General features: G+C 33.9%; 4 protein-coding genes across 10 annotated transcripts; 2 read left to right on the top strand and 2 right to left on the bottom strand.

The window, feature by feature from the left end:
- The first annotated feature begins 853 nt into the window (after positions 1-853).
- Positions 854-5,547, top strand: LOC130991299 (uncharacterized). The gene is made up of 15 exons (XM_057915431.1): positions 854-1,325; positions 1,686-1,862; positions 1,945-2,069; positions 2,148-2,283; positions 2,603-2,752; positions 2,833-2,889; positions 2,979-3,074; positions 3,150-3,209; positions 3,314-3,388; positions 3,468-3,521; positions 3,614-3,715; positions 3,828-4,427; positions 4,511-4,609; positions 4,868-4,975; positions 5,128-5,547. Exons 1-15 carry the CDS (start codon positions 930-932, stop codon positions 5,275-5,277), a joined length of 2,385 nt encoding a protein of 794 aa, XP_057771414.1. The 5' UTR covers positions 854-929; the 3' UTR covers positions 5,278-5,547.
- A 4,064-nt stretch (positions 5,548-9,611) lies between these two features.
- Positions 9,612-15,810, top strand: LOC130991298 (phosphatidate cytidylyltransferase 1). Of its 3 annotated transcripts, none has more exons than XM_057915429.1 (12): positions 9,612-9,866; positions 10,818-11,015; positions 11,910-12,160; positions 12,366-12,517; positions 12,828-12,969; positions 13,057-13,213; positions 13,484-13,531; positions 13,622-13,708; positions 14,957-15,085; positions 15,151-15,207; positions 15,303-15,386; positions 15,462-15,810. In XM_057915429.1, exons 2-12 carry the CDS (start codon positions 10,917-10,919, stop codon positions 15,549-15,551), a joined length of 1,296 nt encoding a protein of 431 aa, XP_057771412.1. In that variant the 5' UTR covers positions 9,612-9,866; positions 10,818-10,916; the 3' UTR covers positions 15,552-15,810. The 3 variants fall into 3 exon arrangements, with proteins under 3 accessions (XP_057771412.1, XP_057771411.1, XP_057771413.1); XM_057915428.1 differs by having other exon boundaries at positions 9,861-10,192; XM_057915430.1 differs by lacking the exon at positions 9,612-9,866 and adding an exon at positions 9,929-10,143.
- A 286-nt stretch (positions 15,811-16,096) lies between these two features.
- On the bottom strand, positions 16,097-17,886 carry LOC130991297 (DNA-directed RNA polymerase V subunit 7-like). Of its 2 annotated transcripts, none has more exons than XM_057915426.1 (2): positions 17,568-17,886; positions 16,097-16,772 (listed from the first exon to the last, which is right to left on the bottom strand). In XM_057915426.1, exon 2 carries the CDS (start codon positions 16,752-16,754, stop codon positions 16,212-16,214), a length of 543 nt encoding a protein of 180 aa, XP_057771409.1. In that variant the 5' UTR covers positions 16,755-16,772; positions 17,568-17,886; the 3' UTR covers positions 16,097-16,211. The 2 variants fall into 2 exon arrangements, with proteins under 2 accessions (XP_057771409.1, XP_057771410.1); XM_057915427.1 differs by having other exon boundaries at positions 17,572-17,765.
- A 325-nt stretch (positions 17,887-18,211) lies between these two features.
- LOC130991296 (DNA-directed RNA polymerase V subunit 7-like) lies at positions 18,212-20,221 on the bottom strand. 4 transcript variants are annotated; one of them, XM_057915422.1, is made up of 3 exons: positions 20,070-20,221; positions 19,345-19,521; positions 18,212-19,225 (listed from the first exon to the last, which is right to left on the bottom strand). In XM_057915422.1, the coding sequence occupies exon 3, from the start codon at positions 19,214-19,216 to the stop codon at positions 18,659-18,661; it is 558 nt and encodes a 185-aa protein (XP_057771405.1). In that variant the 5' UTR covers positions 19,217-19,225; positions 19,345-19,521; positions 20,070-20,221; the 3' UTR covers positions 18,212-18,658. The 4 variants fall into 4 exon arrangements, with proteins under 4 accessions (XP_057771405.1, XP_057771406.1, XP_057771408.1 ...); XM_057915423.1 differs by having other exon boundaries at positions 19,392-19,521; XM_057915425.1 differs by having other exon boundaries at positions 18,212-19,521.
- Positions 20,222-20,338: the final 117 nt, after the last annotated feature.

Genomic DNA, 20,338 nt, shown 5'->3' with positions numbered 1-20,338 from the left:
AATGAAAGTGTCTATCAATATGTTTAATTTAGTTGCCGAGTGATAAAGATCGAGGGATATTGAAAGGGTTAACACCAAGTACATATGTTTTTGTGGCTAATTGGATATTTTTTAATTAATTATCGATTTTAGTAATTAATATTCGAAATATAACAAATTATGCAAATTTAATCCAGATAAAAATGATCGATAATTGAAGAAATGAACTAGTGAGATAATGACAACAAATTAAAATCGTCACTACAACGTGACAAATAATCTAGTCGCTATAAATATAAGTTAGCGGTGGAACATTGAACCATGCATAATGCTCGTCGCTATAGTTCATTTCTTTACTAACATGAAAAAATTGTCACTAAAACTCAATAATTTAGTCGTCAATAAGGTCAAGCTCGAGTGGTAAAATTGAGGCACCACAAAACTCTAATTTGTTAGAGATTTTGGATTCAATTTCGTCTGCGTGCAATATTTTTCACTTTTGTGCGGCGTTGAAGTCTCGTGTTGTATAGTGATTTAATTTGATTCTCATAGTCGCATAATGGTTGACAAAGATCAGTTTTCTTATAAAATGAAAATATTTTTTCAAAATCAATTATAAACTCAGGCAAAAATCATGCATATTATAAGATATAATTAATAATAATAAAAAATAGATAGTGTTTAGAATTGTTGAAAGTTAAATGTATGGCCCAACCCCCTCAAAAAGGAAAAAATATATGGCCCAATAAGCAAACTAACATAATCCAATTAGGTTTATTATCAGCGGTGGGCCTTTTCCAAATAATAATGCAACAGCCCATACTTCCAAAATTCATGAAGTCTTTTAGAAATAATAAATAAATAAAAAAGGAAAACAACAAAAACAGAACCCTCAACTCTAACCGCAGCTGCCGCAGCTGCTTCTTCTTCTTCACTTCTACTTCTCGGCCATGGCGGCGCCACCGGCCAATGAGATATCTGCGTCGGGACGGACCTCAGAAAAGTTCAACCTCACATCACTGCAATCCATGATGAAAGTTGACCCCGAAGGATATGGTTCCGAGCTGTTGCTTGTTTACGATCAATTTAAATCGTCTCTCGACCTATTTCAGCAGCAATCGGCGTTGAATTACACTTCTATTAGTGGAATCTCCGTCGACTCGTCCGTCGCCAAGGACTTGGGCGACCGGGCAATGTTTTTGGCTCATGTTACGCCGTTTTACCCCAAGGAATTGGCCCAATTTCCGGCTGAATTGGTCCGCTTTCTGGAAGCTTCCGCGCGGAGTCTGCTCTCGGGTCTCAGGGTGCAAGTGACGCAAGCGTTGATACTTTTGATGAATCGGAAGGTTAACTCTTTTCTGGTTTGATGGAATGCATTTATCGAGATTTATGTGAAAAGTGAAAACTGCAGGAAGATTGCTTTGTTGCATTTTTAGTGTTTTTTTTCATTGTGTTATGTGCATTGCCTTATACTTAGGGGTACACTGCGGCATTGCTCTTGTTCTGTAGTATTAATTTATAATATTATTAGAATTTAGTAAATTAAATGCCATATTGTGCCATTTGCCACTTGGTGTTTGCTGTGCTATTTGGCCATAGTTTTGCAAAATGTAAATGATACAGGAGAAAGTGATGGAATATGGTGTTATGATCAATGTTTCTACTATGTGTGTCTAAGTTCTTGGTGTCGATTTCTTGTATTCCAGATCATAGATATTGCTGAGACACTAGAAGTATTCATGGTGCTCCAGACACTGGGGGATAAAGTGCTACAGCAATTGGCATTTTCCCATGTTATTCAAAGCATTAGGCGCATGAATCAGAAACATAAGAACGATCCGAAAAATAAGGCACTTCAGAACATTTTGTTTGGAATGCTGCAGGTATATTGTTTACATGTTTGGCTGTCTCACCTCCGTTTTTCATTTTTGAAGTGTGATGTAAATTATTTTTGTGGGAAATCAGCAAGAGGATGAAGCAAAAGCTAAGCGAGCACTAATTACCCTGTGTGATCTCCATCGGAGGAAAGTTTGGGCTGATGATAGGACGGCAAATGCTATATGTATGGCATGTTTTCATCCATCGACAAGGTTGTAGTTGTCTAGTTATTTTTTTTTGTGCTGCTTGATAAGTTTCTAATTTTTTCTCTATATATTTTAACTTTGCAGGATCATGATTGCTGCCTTGTCGTTTCTTCTTGATTTTGAGAAGATTGAAGATGATGATAGCGATGATTCTGACAGTGAAGATGACCCAGCAACCCCACAGCCTCAAGTATTACTGAATAAAGAAGCTATGTACAAGGTGTGTGTCATTCTTTCAACTCTTTTATAGGAATATTGCTTCAAATGATTAGGGAAACTGACTGATCATAACAGATTAGCTAGTAATACATTTACATCCTTGAGCACTTGACTCATGTTTTGCTGATTATGGTTTTTGAGCTCAGTGGCTTTCTCCAAAATTTGTTTGTCTAATATATTTGGCTGGTGCTTGATTATGTGCTCCTTCAATTTCGTTTATGAACTCTCTAGAATTAATTGTTTGAGATATCCTTGATCTGTACTATTTCTACATTTTTGTATGCATACCAAATGTTTAAAATTTATTTTGAGCAATGTAGGCAAACCATAAAGGCACAACATCAAGCAAAAAAAAGAAGAAGGCAAAACTGCAGCGTATTGCCCGAAGTATGAAGAAGCAGCAGCGTTTATCATCCGAGAAAAGTAACACAAATTACTCCTCACCACTAAACCATTTGAAAGATGCACAGGTATGCTTAATACTTTGTATCTTCTCTAATTTATTATTTCTTGAAATGGTTGGGAGACTCTCATCAAATTTTGCCCACAGGGTTTTTCCGAGAAGCTGTTTTCTCGCCTGCAGTCTAGCAACAGTGAAAGGTTTGAGGTAGTTCATTTTGGAACTTCCAGCTCAGGCAATGGTTGTAAAATATGTGCTTTACTGACATGTTCAATATTTTGTTTGTTTTCTCGTAGGTTAAAATGATGATGCTTAAAGTAATTGCACGAACTGTTGGCCTTCACCACCTGATTTTGTTGAACTTCTACCCGTATCTTCAAAAATATGTCCAGGTATGCTGATGCACTACTAACTTGAGGAGGCTATTCATCCTGATATTTATCCAGGTCTGCTTGTATTCACTGTAGCCACATCAACGTGATGTTATAACTCTACTTGCAGCAGCTGTTCAAGCCTGCCACGAAATGGTAACCTCTATTTGATCATGTATTCTTGTTCTTGACACCTCATGAGCTTGTCTGATTTCCTGGATAGATATTCTTATCGACACATTTTGGATTCTTTTTACTAGGTACCACCTGATGCAGTTGAACCATTGTTTAAGCAAATAGTAAACCAATTTGTACATGATCGATCACGACCGGAGGTACCACTGTGCTTTGATAAGAGGAACCTCTTGTTTATTGTATATTGAGCATGTGAAAATTTCATCTTTTATTTTCCAGGCCATCACTGTTGGGCTGAATGTAGTTCGCGAAATATGTCTTCGCATGCCTTTGGTATGTTCAGAATAGTTTTGAAGTATGTTCTTGGCCTTCTTTTTTCTTCTTAGTCACATAGACTGACTATGCATTTGTATCCTTATTTTCAGTTGATGACTGAAGAACTGCTCCAAGACCTTGTCTTATATAGAAAGTCACATGAGAAAGCAGTTTCTGCTTCTGCTCGATCGCTTCTTACACTATTTAGAGAGGTATATCTCTCCCCTCCTCGTGTTTGTGTTTACTCAAGTAGGCACCTTTATTAGAAAATCATTTGTGCTGTGTTGGGATTTATTGCTTGGAATCTGAAATTTTGTTTTATAGGTTTGCCCATCATTATTAGTCAAGAAGGATAGAGGGAGGCCTGCTGAACTGAAAGCTAAACCTAAAGCCTATGGTGAGGTCCATGTTCCTAGCAATATTCCAGGCGTTGAGCTATTGGAAGAAGAAGATCAAGGGAGTAGTGATGAGGACATTGATGGGGAGACCTATGATGATTCTATAGCTGATGATAGTCAAGAAGATGATTCTGTTGATCTTGTTGAAGAGGATGGAGAAGGTGAAAGTAATGGTGGGGGCTCCATCGGTTCTGATCATGAACCGGATGATGGCAGTGACGAAGATGAAGTCTCTGATGGAGATGATTCTAATTACAGTGTTGATGGTGCTAGTGAAATCGGTGATGAAGAAGAGAGTGAAGATGATGATGATGATGAGCATAGTATTGGGAAGGATGCCGATGTTGATAGCAATAAATCAAAACAAAAGAAAAGGAAGTTCTCTGATTTTGAGGGACAGTTGAATGCTGCCAATAGCAGTCTTCGTGCTTTGAAGAAATTAGCAGGAACGACCGAGAACGTCTCTTCATCCACAAATGATGGAATTCTTTCTAATGAGGACTTCCAAAAAATCAGAGAGCTGAAGGTTTGTGCTGCTTAATGCTGAATGTAACAAAGGGTTGTATGTTTTCTATATGAATTTAACATGTCATTGACTTTGATTATTAGGCTAAGAAGGACGCAAGGACTGCTTTGACACAACACGGTTTCAAGCTTCCTAGCTCAGACCGACTTAGCCTCAAGAGGGTAGATGCTGCTACACTCGAGGTGAGCTCTCCTGTGCAGTATTTTCCTTACCATCATATCAATCATGCGAAACATGATCTTGGTCTCAAGTACATGATAGGAGAAAAGCAGTTTTGTTTAGATATCCACCTTTAAAAAATTCAAACATTATTAATTTGTATGGTAATGCAGTTATGCTGAAATTGAATATTCAAGTTAGAGCTTTATATTCTTGATTCTTTATTGGTCTTCTCTTATTCTAGTGAAGACAAATCTAATGCAATTGCTACTTCACATCAGGCACACATAAAGAAAAAGTTAACAAAGGAAGAGAAATTGGCTTTGATAAGAGAAGGAAGGGAGGACAGAGGGAAATATCAGGCTCGCAGCGCTCTAAAAAAGAAAAAGGTATGTTTCCGGCACTGCAAGAACTTCATTTTTAGAGAGGCCTCTTGGTTCCACACTGTGCTCATTTTTTAATCTTGTGGAGCAGAATTAGAGTGTAGTTTGCATTTGTCATTATATACTATAGTGTTTTTATACGTATCGTTGTTGGACAGACTGGTGGGTTGAGCAATCGGCAAAAGGAGCACAAAAAGCTCATGCCCGATGCTGCAAGAAAAGCCAGGATAACAAGAACTCGGCAACAGAAGAAGATAAAACAAAAGCATTCTGGCAAACAATTCCGCGGAAGGAAAGCATGGAAATGATTTCTGCAGTCTGGCAATAGGTTCGTGTTTTACTCGTTACCTTTTCTTCCAAATCTTGACATGGAGGGTATCTGGAGACGAGTATCGTGTCGTGTAGAAGTAACAAGATCTTTTAAATTTGGCTTCAAATTTTGTTCTTCATATAAAGGAAGATATCTAACTTGCCTTCAGATTGAAAATGAAGGCTTGTTGAAGTTTTGTTGAGATTTTTTAGGTTTAGGGTATTGAATTTTGTTTATTGATTAATGATAGAAGTATTTTGTTTTGGAATTTTGGGAGATGAGACTGGTTTATAAATATTTGCAAGTATTTCCATAATTGGGTAGAACTAATTGAAAAGTACTAAAATTGGGTATTTATTGCTAAGTCTTGATAATTGAGTCTATAAATTACAAATGTTCTCATAAATTAGGTATTAAATTGCAAATATCCCATAAGAGTATCTGATTGATTGGAGCATAAAGTTAAAAGATGGTATCAAGCTATCATATACTCCCTCCGTCCCAGCTTTTAGTATCCAACTTTCCTTTTTTGGCCGTCCCACATTTTGGTATCCATTTCTATTTTTAGTAAAAGTAGGTGGGGTCCTTACTCCACTTTAATTATTTTAACTCTCACATAAAATGTGGGACCCTTATTCCACTCACAACACATCAATCACTTTATTAAAACCCGTGTCGTTCTCAATTGGATACCAAAAGCCGGGACGAAGGGAGTACTTATTTATTGGTATCAATTCTCCACCACGTAAATAAAAAATTATGTACTCCCTCCGTCCACCAATCAACTACCCATTTGCCTCTAAAATTTTGTCCACCAATTAACTACCTACTCTGCTTTTTGGACTTATATACCCTCCCTTACTTTTTAAATTACTACACTTTACAAATTGGACCCACCACACTCTACCATTACTTGTCTACTTAATCCAATTTTGATGTTAATTAAATGGAGTAGGATATTTTAAATTTCCAATTTATTTATGTCCTGAAAATTTTATTTCCAATTTATTTATTTTCGAATTGTTCAGTATATTTATTTTCTAAAAAATTTATTTTCCAGTTTTCAGTTGATTTATTTATTTATTTTCTGAAAATTTTAATTCCAGTTTATTTATTTTTCAATTTCCAATTTATTTATTTTCGAATTGTTCAGTATATTTATTTTCTAAATTTTCAGTTTATTTATTTTTGAATTTTCAGTTTATTTATTTATTTCAAGTTTATTTATTTTTCAGTATTCACTTTATTTATTTATTTATTTTCTGAAAATTTTAATTCTAGTTTATTTATTCATTTATTTATTTCCAGTTTATTTATTTTCTGAATTTTCTGTTTATTTATTTATTTTTCAGTTTTCAGTTTATTTATTCATTTATTTATTTATCTTCTAAAAAATTTAATTCCAGTTTATTTATTCTTTTATTTATTTCCAGTTTATTTATTTTTTATTTATTTTCAAATTTTCAGTTTATTTATTTATTTATTTCCAGTTTATTTATTTTCGAATTTTTAGTTTATTTATTTATTTAATTCCGTTTTATTTATTTTCTGAAGTTTCAGTTTATCTATTTATTTTCTGATTTTTCAGTTTATTTATTTATTTTCGAACTTTAAGTTTATTTATTTTCTAAAAAAAATATTTTTTCAGATTTTAATTAATTTATTTATTTATTTTCGAATTTTCAGTTTATTTATTTATTTAATTCCAGTTTATTTATTTTTATTTATTTTCAAATTTTCAGTTTATTTATTTATTTATTTATTTCCAATTTATTTATTTTCGAATTTTAAGTTTATTTATTTATTTTCTGAATTTTCAGTTTATTTATTTATTTTGAAATTTTCAGTTTATTTATTTATTTAATTCCATTTTATTTATTTTCTGAATTTTCAGTTTATTTATTTATTTATTTTCAAATTTTCAGTTTATTTATTAATTTCTGGTTTATTTATTTTCAGAATTTTCAGTTTATTTATCCATTTTCGAACTTTAAGTTTATTTATTTTCTAAAAATAATAATTTTTCAGATTTTTATTTATTTATTTATTTTTGATTTTTCAGTTTAATTATTTATTTAATTCCAGTTTATTTATTTTCTAAAAAAATAATTTTTCAGATTTTAATTAATTTATTTATTTTTGAATTTTCAGTTTATTTATTTATTTAATTCCAGTTTATTTATTTTCTGAATTTTCAGTTTATTTATTTATTTATTTCCAGTTTATTTATTTTCTGAGTTTTTAGTTTATTTAATTAAAGAGTAAAAAAAGAAAGAAAGAAATAGTTTATTAAAAAAAGGAACACTTTAATAAGTCAAGGCATTAAAATAATGTTCTAGTGAAAGATTAGTAAAAGTAATCAAAATATATTAACACTACCCTTTTAGTCATTTACACCATTTTTACACCACCTTTTTCAGCTTTCTTAGTTTCCGTGCCGACCATCAAATGGGTAGTTGATTGGTGGACGGAGGGAGTAATATTTTAAAATGCATGATTGCAAAATAAAAAATAAAAAAAAAATTGTAATTTCTATAAGGGGGCATCGAATCAATTTGAGGGTTTCATGTTAATATATATTTTCTCTTATTTTAACTTTCCCTATTTAACTAACTTTCCAAGATTCCCAAAGTATAAAGGTGGCAAGGAACCTGAATAACTTTGCACGTGATTACCATGTGTTGCACACCATTTTTAGGGATTAAAAATTGTGTGGTCAAAAATTTAATTTCATCGAACATGCGGGTCTTTTTTGCAAAAGAAAAGTTATAAATTTGCAATTCATGTACCATCTACACATTAATGCACACGTCTAGATTTGGTATTTAATATTGTGTGCTGAAATTTTGAAAATTCAGTTTTCATTGTTCGATTCATCAATGATAAGAGATTTACAAAATAGTTCACATAAATTATTAGTAATTATACTTTTTTATAAATAAAAAGGTAAAATAAAAAAATTGTTTGGTAGCACATGGTCATTTCAAAGTAGATATATTTATTTTCAAAGACCATAAATTTAGATTCTACTAATAATTAGGTTCGATTTACAATGAGATAAATTTGAGATGTATCATTGCAATCCACTGAATTAAGATATATTGATAAACTATTTGTTTGATATATATAAATCTTTATTCTATCTTGGCCGGTGGTATTATTTTATTTAATCATTTTTTAACGATAAAAGGTGAGGTTGTAATTACAAAGGAGTGAGTATGAAAAAATAAAAATAAATAAATGAGCCTACATTAAATTTATTTTAGTATTGTGACTTTTTGCTTAGATACGTCTTATGACTCTTATCAACCATACTTCTCATAAATATATGAAAATTTGATAGCTTATGGACATAGTAATAAATAGCACAAATACCCTCATGGTCTATTTAATTCGTATATAAAGTGAAAGTTGTAAATAGTTATGATATTGGCCCCTACAAGTACAACCTAATCATGCATTTACTTGAATTTAAATGCCTACAATGTGACAATTTAATTTAGCTAATAATTATGGTGTCCTTTAGCTTACAAGAAGATTTGATGTAAGTGCTGGTCAAATTAAAATTAGCATTTGCACTCTGTGCACCGCACGAGAAATATTTCTATATTTTATATTTTATATAAAATTGATATTAAATCAATTATTATATTTATAAATATAATAAAAAAGTTAACTAAATATATTTCAGTTGAATATTGAAAAAAAAGAATTCACAATAACAAAAAGTGATATTATGAAAGGCAAAAAAAATTTAAAATAAATAAAAAAATAGATTTATTCGAAAAAAATGAGAAAGAAGAGAGATTTTTTTTAAAAAAAATTAACTTTTAAATAAATAGTAACTTTTACATTTAAAATCAAATATCTACATAAAATATATCAAATCAAAGCTCATATTGTGATATTTATATTAAATATTTTATAATTAGTAAAATTTCACAAATTTAGAAGGAAATAAAATTAAAAAAATATAAGTTACAAATAAACCATCAATTTTATTATAACTACAAAATTGCAATCAATTTTAAAATTGCTTTGAAAGTGATTTCAAAATTGGAAGTTATCTCTTTAATATATTATCGATTATTTATTATAGGTTGTAGATTTATTCAATGAAATTTGGTTTGATTTGCATGAAACGAATTCAAATGTAAAAAAAGTAGTGCACCTTTTTCCAAAATCATGAAACTCGTGGACTAATTAGTCTAATATAGCGTTAATTTATCTCAAAAATATACAATACATAATTAAATTAATAGTAGTTCTTTATACTGCAATTGTAAATCATACAATTAGACACCTGTCACACCTCACACTCTCACTTGAATAATCACGTTTGATTAATGTAATTAAGTTTGATTTAATCAACACCTACGACAAAACTTCACATAAGGCCCTCTTATTTATAGTTAATCACATTTTCAACCCCAAATCTCTTTTAGCGAAGAATCCCACCAATCCTCACGCATTTCCCCACTCCGTTGGACTTCTCCTTCTCCCTCTCTAGAGAGTAGAGAGAGAGGCGAAGGTCAGATCTCCCTCGCTCTTCAATCTCACTCAACGCGTCACCTTTTTATTGCTCAGGTTTCGCTTTCTCTTCTCTATTCTCTGCTGCTACTTTTTTATTGTACGATTATGTGTCCATTTTTTTTGGAGCAATGCAACGTAGTTGCTGTTAATGGCGGCTGAAATTTCTTTAGCTCCGTGTTGTGAAGTTATTGCATATGTTCCGCCATTAATTTAAATTTAATTTTTCGAAATAAAAAAATTGGGTTTAAGTCGTGAAGATTTGTTGTTTGTCAGTTTTGATTTATGTTTTGCTATATATAACTGTGGTGAAGTGGCTCCGGTGTTTGTGGCGGTATGAATTCTTCGATTGTATGAAACATGTAGAGGCATAATGAAGATATGTTAAGTTTCAGAAAGCTTCTTGAGTTTTTTTGGCAGTGCATTTATTGCTTGTATAAGCCGAGATTCTGTTTCTGGTTGTTGAAGTGTGTTTATTATGAGAATGTTTTGTTGCTTTTCACTTGATTAACATTTTCTTTTTCCAGTAGTTGCAAAAGTGTGCTTCTGCTGAATTTGGTTGCTTAAATAGGACTGGGAGGTTTAGAATCAGGATGAGTGATTGAGAGAAGTTTGCGCACTATCTGCTATGTTTCGTTTACTTTGGTCATTATGGAGAGACTGCTTTGGAGAATATGTCATGATAGTAAGATTGGAGAATTGTAGATAGTACATGTGTTGCAAGCATAAATATGATAGATCATAGATGCCTCTTGGGGAAACTCTCCACATGCTGTTTTATTTTGGCTTTAGAATTGTTTAAATTTTTATAATGAGTAGCTGGAAATATGCAGATATGTATCCTAAAAGTATTAAAAGCAAAGGAATTTTTGTTGCTGGATAAGGGAACTAAACATAGTCACTGAAACTAAGTTGATGTTTTATTTTCCTTAATCTGTTGAGAAGCTTCTGTATTTGTGGGTTGATATTGACTGTACAATGATAAGGACTTTGTTTTGTTTATTCCAGCTACTTGGAGATTCAAGTGGGTTTTAACGTTCCAAATTCCCAATGCTAGCTCTCAGTTCTTGAGACTTTTGATTCTAAAGTGAATATATTCTAGTGGGCATGCATAGAGAAACAATGGACAGGGATAATGGTTCTGGTGGTCCATCCACACCTAGTGGGCCTACTGCACGGTTACGTCGGCGGAAAGGCTCAAATGAGGTTAGTCCGGGCTTGTTTGGTTATGTTTTCAGTGTCAATTTCTGATATTTAGTATTGACAGCTGAATATATGAGGCTGTATTGATTTATGTATGAGAATGACAATATATTTCGATCAGTGATTTTGAAATTTCAAAGTTATAACTTTGAAAATGAAAATATGTTTGGTTATTTTATATTTTATGTTGGGTCCACTTTAAATTTGTAGTTTGAAATGAATAAGAATATGTAAAGAGGCAGCCCATTGAAATGATTGCTTATGATTGTGGATTGATGATATAGGGTTGCAAAAATTTTAGTAGGTCCAACATAGTGATTCATTGGAATTTCTAAACATAGTAACATTAATATGATTTTAATGTTTGACACAGTAGAACACTGAAAGGTTCCTCTGGAGAATAGGAGATATAAATAAACATGGCCTTTTTGTTAGATATAATGTGATGTTGCTTAGTCTTATGATATCCATCAATAATTCATAAAATTTAGTTTCCATCTCAATGCAGTGTTTATAAAGAAAATCAATATACTGCGTACTTCTTAGTGTGAGAAGAACCTATGTTCAAGCACTTAAATTGCCACTAATATTGTACATCAGCGGTATCAATCACCCCACTGTATAGGTGAGATTTGGGATCCAGTGCCCAGTCACCCCCTCCCCCGCTCTTGCTTCTTAAGAACGGCCCTCAGAGGAATAAAACTGTAGCAATGCAGATTCAAGAAACTAAAATAACTCTAAGAAAAACTGTACATCCATATTGCATTTTTTTCCTTTTGCTTACGCAATCTGCATTCTGCAATTATCCTTAAGCTATTTTAGCTTTTGACTTCTACTAATTGCTTTAGAACTGTTTTCAAAAGTCTCATATAATTGCCTTTTATGTTACAACTCCAGGTTCCTCCAGAAGTAGAAACAAACAGTGATCGTTTACTTTTCAATGACCGTAACAAGTACAAGTCAATGTTAATCCGCACATATTCAACTGTTTGGATGATTGGAGGATTTATCTCGATAATATACTTGGGTCACCTTTATATTTGGGCCATGGTAGTGGTTATTCAAATATTTATGGCTAAGGAGCTGTTCAATTTACTTAGGAAGGCACATGAAGACAAGCAACTCCCTGGTTTTAGGCTCTTAAATTGGTGAGTATCTTAGCTTTTTGCCAACTCTGCCATATTTATGTTAATGGCATTATCTTTTATGTATTTCAGATTTCATCAACCCCATAAATTTGGATTGACTGAGCTTGTTCTATGTCACTAATTCTGATCTCCCTCTCTTTCTCTCTGTCTTTTTTTTTTCTCATCTCTTTCTTTCTCTTACATGACATCACTCCATACTCTTCAGGCACTTCTTCTTCACAGTCATGCTTTTCGTATACGGTCGAATTCTCAGTCAAAGGCTTGTGAATACTGTGACTATGGACAAATTTTTATATAAGCTGGTGGGCAGACTTATAAAGTATCATATGGTTACCTGTTATTTCTTGTATATCGCAGGTTGGTAAATGGTAGTTGGTACTACATTTTTCTTCTGTTATAGTTTCTTGAATGCATTATTAGGCTGTATTTAACTATTAATCTTCCTTTTTCAGTATGTTGTATGTCTGTTCATGGATTCCCCTTCATGCCCTATGTTTTGTCTGTTTTTTTTTTTTTTTTTTTCATGCATAATGGTGTAATCAACACTTCATGATTTGTACAGTTTCCGATGTACTTGCTTATATATTATCATTTAGAAGGAGTAATGTAAGATGTCCTGTACATATTTGAATAAGAAACTGAGTATTACTACTCTTGGTCGGTTCAGGTTTTATGTGGTTCATTCTTACATTAAAGAAGAAGATGTACAAGTATCAGTTTAGCCAATATGCTTGGACACATATGATTTTGATTGTGGTCTTTACACAATCAGCCTTCACAGTGGCTAATATTTTTGAAGGAATATTCTGGTAAGAGAACTTTGCTTTTTCCTGATTGTATCATATAAATTTGAAGTAGTATGAACAACCTAAAGCACAAATTAATGACAATTGCAGGTTCCTTCTTCCAGCATCACTTATTGTCATCAATGACATTGCTGCTTACATTTTTGGGTTCTTCTTTGGGAGAACTCCTTTGATCAAGCTCTCACCAAAGAAAACATGGGAAGGCTTTATTGGAGCGTCTTTTGCTACTATGATCTCAGCCTTTGTGGTGAGTAAACCATCCATTCGTCAATAAAAACCTGATACAATAAAAAAAAATGTTTTGCTATCAAGGTCTGTTTTTGTTCTTCAAATTTATATATCATTTCGGATTTCCAAAGTCTTCATGGATAGTGATTAATCTGTTTATTACATGTCTCTTTTCTATGTTAGAGTAAATTCATCTTTAAACCAAATATCTAAATCTACCTTTAATTGTGATAGGCGAGTTAGTTCTAAAAAATTTGGTGGTAAATTTATTTCTCATTTTTTTCTTCAGCTGGCAAATATATTGGGTCGCTTTCAGTGGTTAACATGCCCAAGAAAGGTAATCGTGGTGTTTCTTAGTGGAAGATTTTTTATTATTTTTTTGTTGTTGTAATTGGAAAACTTGAAACTTTCTATTTGAATTTTATAGGATTTGTCTACTGGGTGGCTTGAATGTGATCCTGGTTCATTGTTTAAGCCTGAATATTTTACTGTGCCACAGTGGTTTCCTGGATGGGTAAGCACTTAAGCTATTGTTTGTGCTTCGATAGCTCTTATCATCTAATATTTTTACTTTTATCAAGATTTAACTTTATATGCTTGGAAACTTGAGTTATTAGTTGCTTGAAACTGTCTACTTTGCATCAATTGTATATCCAATGTAGGGATAAGTTCCAATTTATCATTTCTATTTCTTAACAGCTCAGTGGGAGGGCTGTTCCTGTACCTTCCTACTTTTTAAAGTAACTTGAGTATCTATTCTACATAGGATAAATAAGAAGTGCGTTCATGTCTTTAATTTAATTCTATTCTCCTTCCATTTTGAAAAAAAATACCATTTAGGGTAAAAAGTAGTTTAAACATTAGTACATTACCATTAAGCAACATAACAAAGCCATGCTGAGCATTCTCATTTTGTTAGGGATAAAAAAACTAATTCAGGACCAAACTCGTGCTAACTTTGCTACTCCTCGACTCCTTTTCTTATGATTCCAACCTCCTTTATGATAAAATCATCGAAGTTGAATTTGAAGTAAATAACAAACTCTCAAAACTCTCTTCACGTGGAAAAGTGCACTAGACAGCCCTTAATTTAACATTTGTATTTTCAAGTGGTGGCCAGTAGAAGTGGTGTTTAAACACAAGACAAATCCACTTCTCTTGGCCACCACTTGAAAATGGAAAATGGAAGAAGAATGCAAAACTTTAAAACAGGGTCAGCACGAGTATGTAGCTTTTTCACACCTTCAGAATTAATTTGCTTGATATACTGAATTTTGAGCTGTAACTGTGCAAGTCGATATTCTGATTATAAAATGGGATGTTAGTGGGGTTTCTTGTTAGACACATAATAATCCACCATTTATTACTATTATTTCTTGTCCTTTTGTTTAGTTGATGTCCATGAACTCTTACATCTGGCAATTTGGGAATGAGGATCATGACCACTGTTAGTTTAACTGGAGGTAGTTGTTGTCGGGGAAATAATAGATGGCCTTTGTTTTCTGATTCGAAGATTTTGGCACCAGTACCACCCAGGACACCTTTATTATACTAGCAGCCCATTGTCAATGACAAGCCAGAATCCTTACACATCCCTTTACCTACTCTTAATTGCTTAATGTTAATCCTTTTGCTGTTAAATGGCCATTCAAATTTTGATTGAAGATCAGCTGTTTGCCGAACTTTTGTCATCTTTATACTCTAGCTGGTGATTTCCCAGTTTAATGTTGGCTAATTATGAGCTACAATACACTTCTTGCAGTTTCCTTGGAGAGAGATTTCTATTTTACCTGTGCAGTGGCATGCATTATGTCTTGGTCTTTTCGCATCAATTATAGCACCTTTTGGAGGCTTTTTTGCCAGTGGCTTTAAACGGGCATTCAACATCAAGGTTCGGACATCATTCTTCTCTAATCCAAGTTTTGGTCAAACTCATGCTGTACATGTTTGTTCCAGGATTTCGGAGACAGCATTCCTGGACACGGTGGTATCACGGATAGAATGGATTGCCAGGTGGGTTCGAAGAAGTTTGTGATTTATGAACTGCAAGTTAACATTATACCATTTTCTGCTCGTTAACACCATGGTTAACCGTCACCAATATGCAGATGGTGATGGCCGTCTTTGCATACATCTATCACCAATCGTTCATTGTACCACAGAGCCTTTCAATCGAGATGATCATGGACCAGGTACGTACCTGTGATCGTCTACAGAGAAATACGACTATTCAGTGCTTATAACTGAAAGCTATATCGATGTTGTAGATACTAATGAACCTCACGTTCGAGGAGCAGCGAGCCCTGTACACGAAACTTGGGCAGATAATCATGGAGAAGCAGTTCGGAGAATCCTAAATCTCAAGTTTGAAGAAGCTGTTGCTTTCACTAGCCATGTATTATTAGTTTATATTTTGCTTTTTCGTGAAACTCGCGTGGCCATGTACATGTCTTGTTTTCTTTTTCTTTCTTTTTTCCCTTCATTTCTATATGCTTTGTGATGATATTGATTTTAGCCATTTAGGTGCCGGCATCCAAACTTCTTCGTTGCAGTGTATAGCACTTTGATAGTTGATTTAACTACGATGCATTCTAATAGTTAAAAACGTTTCAACGATGTTGGCCTCCGTCGATTCCTTTGAGTTTCATTCTTGCGAACGCACTTGTTAAGTGGTATATTTCTTATCAATCTTATCTATCTTATTCATCAAATTAAGTGGCGAAGTATGCAAGTGTAGCATATGTATCTTTTTGGTTTTTTTATTTTCTTCTGATAATTAAAATGGCGATAAGTTCGAGATATTTTATGAAAAAGGTTATAAGATGGGGGGTTTTAGAAGAGAAACGAAAGTTGAGGACGTATCGTAGAAAACGCTGAAAGTTGATGACATAAAACATGAACCGGAACTCCAACCTCTTACTATTCACCTAGAAATGTCATCAGTTTCCACATTCTAAGTGGACACATACAAATATACATGCTAAGAAGTTGCAGATAACAACACTATGGTGAGAGACCTAAACGGGAGAAGAAGAGACAGGCCCGAGATAGTCACCTTCCAAGCTGACAAGGGCTCGAAAATCTTTCTCAGCCTCATCGTACCTCTCAGCAAGCACCGTGACCCGCACCAACGAGCCATTCTCAATCTTCGACAGCTTCTCGTTCATGAAGCACGGGTTCTCTCCGGGGACATACTCGTACCCGGCCATCTTGTGGTGAGAGATGTACACCTTCTCAGCAGGCCCGCATCTCAAGAAGATGCCGTGCTTCAGAATCTTGTGGACAACGCCTTCCAGGGTCTCGCCCGGGAGCATCTTGAACGTTATGCAACTGAAGTCCACCGGGAATAGGAGATCCCCGGACTGTTGCCGGACTAAACCCTCCCCAACGCGGTCCAGAGTGGTTACGGCAATGAAGTAACCTATGTCTTTGAAAGCCTTCTTCATCGCGAAGTCATCAAGGAGGCGAGTCAATATGGCCCTCTGAAGCATCAGCCCTTCAGCATCGAGGTTCTCAGCAGGAATCAATACATTCCAAGACAACTGCGTTTTAAGAAACATTTTCTCCCCTCAAAGCACCTGCCATCAACAGATTCTTTGCAGTTTAGCTTTAGAATTATTACCAATGAAACCAAAATTGTAGGCCCTTTATATAATAAGCTTATCATCACCAAGAAAAAAGGTAATAGCAGCATGTGTGAGAATATAGACTGACATGAATGATGAATCTAATCAAGAGATATTTACTTTGCATGATTGAGTATTGTTATCCTCGATACTAAGATTTCTTCAATTCCATCATTTCAATGAGACATGAATCAAGCAAAACTAGTATTTTTATCCTCAATACTAGGATTTCTTCAATTCCATCATTGCAATGAGATATGAATCAACCAAAACTAGCTCAAATGGTAGAAATTATCAAGAGAATTGGAATATCCCAAAGTTTCAATCCATCAAAGTAAACAAGAGATTAGCCTTACTATTATCTATCAAGATCAATCCTACTTCTGAGAGCTTGCTGTTGCAGAATCGGGTAAGATATTCCTAAAGTAGTAGATGATGATCAAAAGCTCACTACAGCTATCACAGTTCAACAATCAATTATTCAGTGAAAAGGCTTACTAGAGCAATCGATATTCATCAGAAAAGGATAATCATTTCTGATTCTAGGGTTGAAAGAATCTGAGATTTCTTAGGATTTCTCAACTCTTGGTAATTTCTTTCTTTCCAAATTCCAATAATAAAAGAAATTCAGTTGCAGAAAAAGAATTTCGCTCTTTTTATACATTACTTTCACGAAAATACAGAATACTAAGATTAAAAACATAGCAAGCTACATTAATAGAAAATGGAAGTCAGAAAGAAATTCACCGACAAAGTGCGCCCCGGCGGCGAAAGGCGGCCGCCTCGACGCGCGGAGGCGCTGAGGCGATGCGAGAATGTAGATTTTCAGTAGAAGAATGCAACAATCAATTTCTTGCGAAGCAGATTTTCACCTTCTCTGTAAACCTTCACCCTTATTTGGAGTTCAAACAATCAGTGAGCTTTTATGTTTCCTTCTTTTTCCTTGAAGCTCCTTTGAGATTTAGGATATTCTGTTATTTACCCACAAAATAATCGAGGTATTTGCACTTCGACCCCCCAAAATAGTTGAATTTCAATTTTCGCTAACCCCTCTTTTAATCAAACTTTTTTGGGGGATTAATTGCTTATTAAGTCACCATTTTGGGTATAAATTTGATTTGCAACTTAGACTTTATGATCAATAATTCATAAACCATTTTTAATGAATCATTATGTTTTTATTAAATTAAAAATAGTTTAAAATTTAAAATAATATTTCCCTCTAAACAAAAGTGGGCATTTAAAATTCTCAACTTTTATACATTTTCTTTTTTTTTCAAACTACTACACCACTACTCTTACAACTACATAACACAACCTAGGAAGATTGAAAATTTTCAACAAGAAAGGAAACATTACATAGTTGCTTCCTACAATGGCACACAACAAAATTGTCATAAAAGGGAGCTTTGTTCCTAATTTAAAGAGAAAATAATACATATGCACAAATATAGATACTTGTAGTCTTGTAGATTTTCATCATAATTCCTAATTAAAAATATAAGAAAACCATCTCAAATGACAAGATAATTAAAAATATAAGATACTTCCTAATTAATCTTTGCAGTTTCTCTGAAGAGCTTCTTCACTTTCTGTGTTTCTTCTTCAATGACAAGATAACCTCATCTCTAAGTAAAGCTTCATATTTTTCTCTCCCACATTCCCATTCCAATCTTCCAGTCGCAGCCGCGGCCGCGGCCACTTGCCGTAGCAGTCGATTTTCCACATAGTCGAAGGATGAATCAAAGCAATATCATCAGCACCCACAAATGGTTCACAGAGAACTTGTAAGCATATACACACTCCCCTTTCTCCCCTTTACAGTATCTCTTGCATTTTCAGATATCTACGCCGTCTAATCCGTTCAAAGCAACTGGCCCGAGGCCATCGGAGTCAATAGTTGCAAGAACCCTAAATTCCCTCCGTTTATCCTCAATCCATCTAACAGCAAAGATCGAGTAACGGACCACCACGCCAATCTCAATCTTGGATCCATCGTCCCGAACAAAGGTTGGACTTTCCCCCAGAACATAAAAGTAATCTGGCATCTTCCGGGCCGACAGATAAACCATGTTCATCGGTCCAGATTTGAGAATGACACCACGTTCGAATACTTTATGCACTATCCCGGTGAAGACCTCCCCAACCACAGGTGTGAAGGTTCGGCAGCAAATGTCCACCGGAAAAAGAATGTGTTCTGAACTGAACTCGGTATTACCGTGCCCTATACTGATCAATTTGGTCACTGCAAGAAAGTAACCATATTCACAGGCCTTTGTGAAGGATAACTGCTTTAGAAGGCGTTCAGTTATATAGCTTGTTAGGACCTCTTTGTTTTCGCCCATGTTTTTAACAGAAATCAACACATGTTTGGTAATCACTATTTTTCGCAGCATATCCGTAGCCTGCATATAACAAGCAAGTACATAATCAACAAGCTTTCCAAGAATCTCCAATGATAACTTAGCACCAAAATTAAGTAAAAGACTATCACAGATTAAACAACTTTCACATAAAGAGCCACCTTAAGTTCATGAAACGATTGGATTCACGAAGGGTTAGATTCAATACTCGGTAAAACCTTGCACACGATAACACAACGAAGAAAAGGGTGTCGTATCATTGCTTCCGAAACTCAATCTGGATCCCTCAGATATGATGCACATTCATCCGAGTTTGGAAGTCCATTCTTCCAAAGCTTCTATTGGAGAACAAAAACACAACCTTTCAGTCTTCCAAAATGGAAAAATGCTCAATCATTTTGTGCTTGAAAATTCATAGAAATGCAAACACATGTGGTAACTGTGAAGCACAATCTCCATTGCATACAAATTATAACACAAATTTTTATTATAGTTGAAGCATTTCCAGTGGATTACAGAAAAATAAGGTATATACGCAAATCGCCATGGACAATAAGCATGTTTTTACACAGATTAACAATTTTACAACGAATTTTTATTTTTATTTTTAAAAATCTACTAACTGCACATAATCGCAATGCTGCGACACGCAAACCTAATCAATCCACTGAGCTACATCTCTCGAGGGGGGAAAGCGGGAATTTACCAATATTGATGAATTTAAACCTCAAATAAACTGAAATCCAAGATAAAATACACATTACACAGTTTAGAAGCACTAGGAAATTAGCTCTAGCATAGAAATTGATATGGCAGTCGGAGCTCATTCATTTCTGTATTTCATACATTTGTACATGGATAGGATGAGAGAAAGCGAAATTCTTACTTGATCGAAACTTGAAAACGCGCTGCTTGGATTGAAATCAAAGCTGATACTCTGCTTCGAAGGAAATTTCAGACCAAGTTTTAGAGAGAGAGAGAGAGACCCTTTTTTTTGAGAAAGAGAGAGAGAGAGAGGCCCTTTGCCTACATACGTTGTGGGAGTTTGATTTTGTATTTATATTCACCACAGATTCATTAATTTAATTAAATAAAAATGAAAAAACTGAAAATAATTTTTTGTATAATAGTAATTTTTTATTCTTAAAAAATGGA

This window comes from Salvia miltiorrhiza, chromosome 7 (assembly GCF_028751815.1).
Source record: "Salvia miltiorrhiza cultivar Shanhuang (shh) chromosome 7, IMPLAD_Smil_shh, whole genome shotgun sequence".
Taxonomy (NCBI): domain Eukaryota; kingdom Viridiplantae; phylum Streptophyta; class Magnoliopsida; order Lamiales; family Lamiaceae; genus Salvia; species Salvia miltiorrhiza.
This window is presented reverse-complemented; position numbering and strand designations above follow the sequence as displayed.

Excerpts from the sequence above, each read along its gene's own strand:
- LOC130991297 (XM_057915426.1), bottom strand. The coding sequence starts at position 16,754 with ATGTTTCTTAAAACGCAGTTGTCTTGGAATGTATTGATTCCTGCTGAG.
- LOC130991296 (XM_057915425.1), bottom strand. The coding sequence starts at position 19,231 with ATGCAGGCTACGGATATGCTGCGAAAAATAGTGATTACCAAACATGTG.
- LOC130991299 (XM_057915431.1), top strand. The coding sequence starts at position 930 with ATGGCGGCGCCACCGGCCAATGAGATATCTGCGTCGGGACGGACCTCA. Across the intron at positions 4,610-4,867 it reads TAGATGCTGCTACACTCGAG|GCACACATAAAGAAAAAGTT; the intron begins GTGAGCTCTCCT and ends ACTTCACATCAG. Across the intron at positions 4,976-5,127 it reads GCGCTCTAAAAAAGAAAAAG|ACTGGTGGGTTGAGCAATCG; the intron begins GTATGTTTCCGG and ends GTTGTTGGACAG.
- LOC130991298 (XM_057915429.1), top strand. The coding sequence starts at position 10,917 with ATGCATAGAGAAACAATGGACAGGGATAATGGTTCTGGTGGTCCATCC. Across the intron at positions 13,214-13,483 it reads CTATGATCTCAGCCTTTGTG|CTGGCAAATATATTGGGTCG; the intron begins GTGAGTAAACCA and ends TTTTTTCTTCAG. Across the intron at positions 13,532-13,621 it reads GGTTAACATGCCCAAGAAAG|GATTTGTCTACTGGGTGGCT; the intron begins GTAATCGTGGTG and ends TGAATTTTATAG.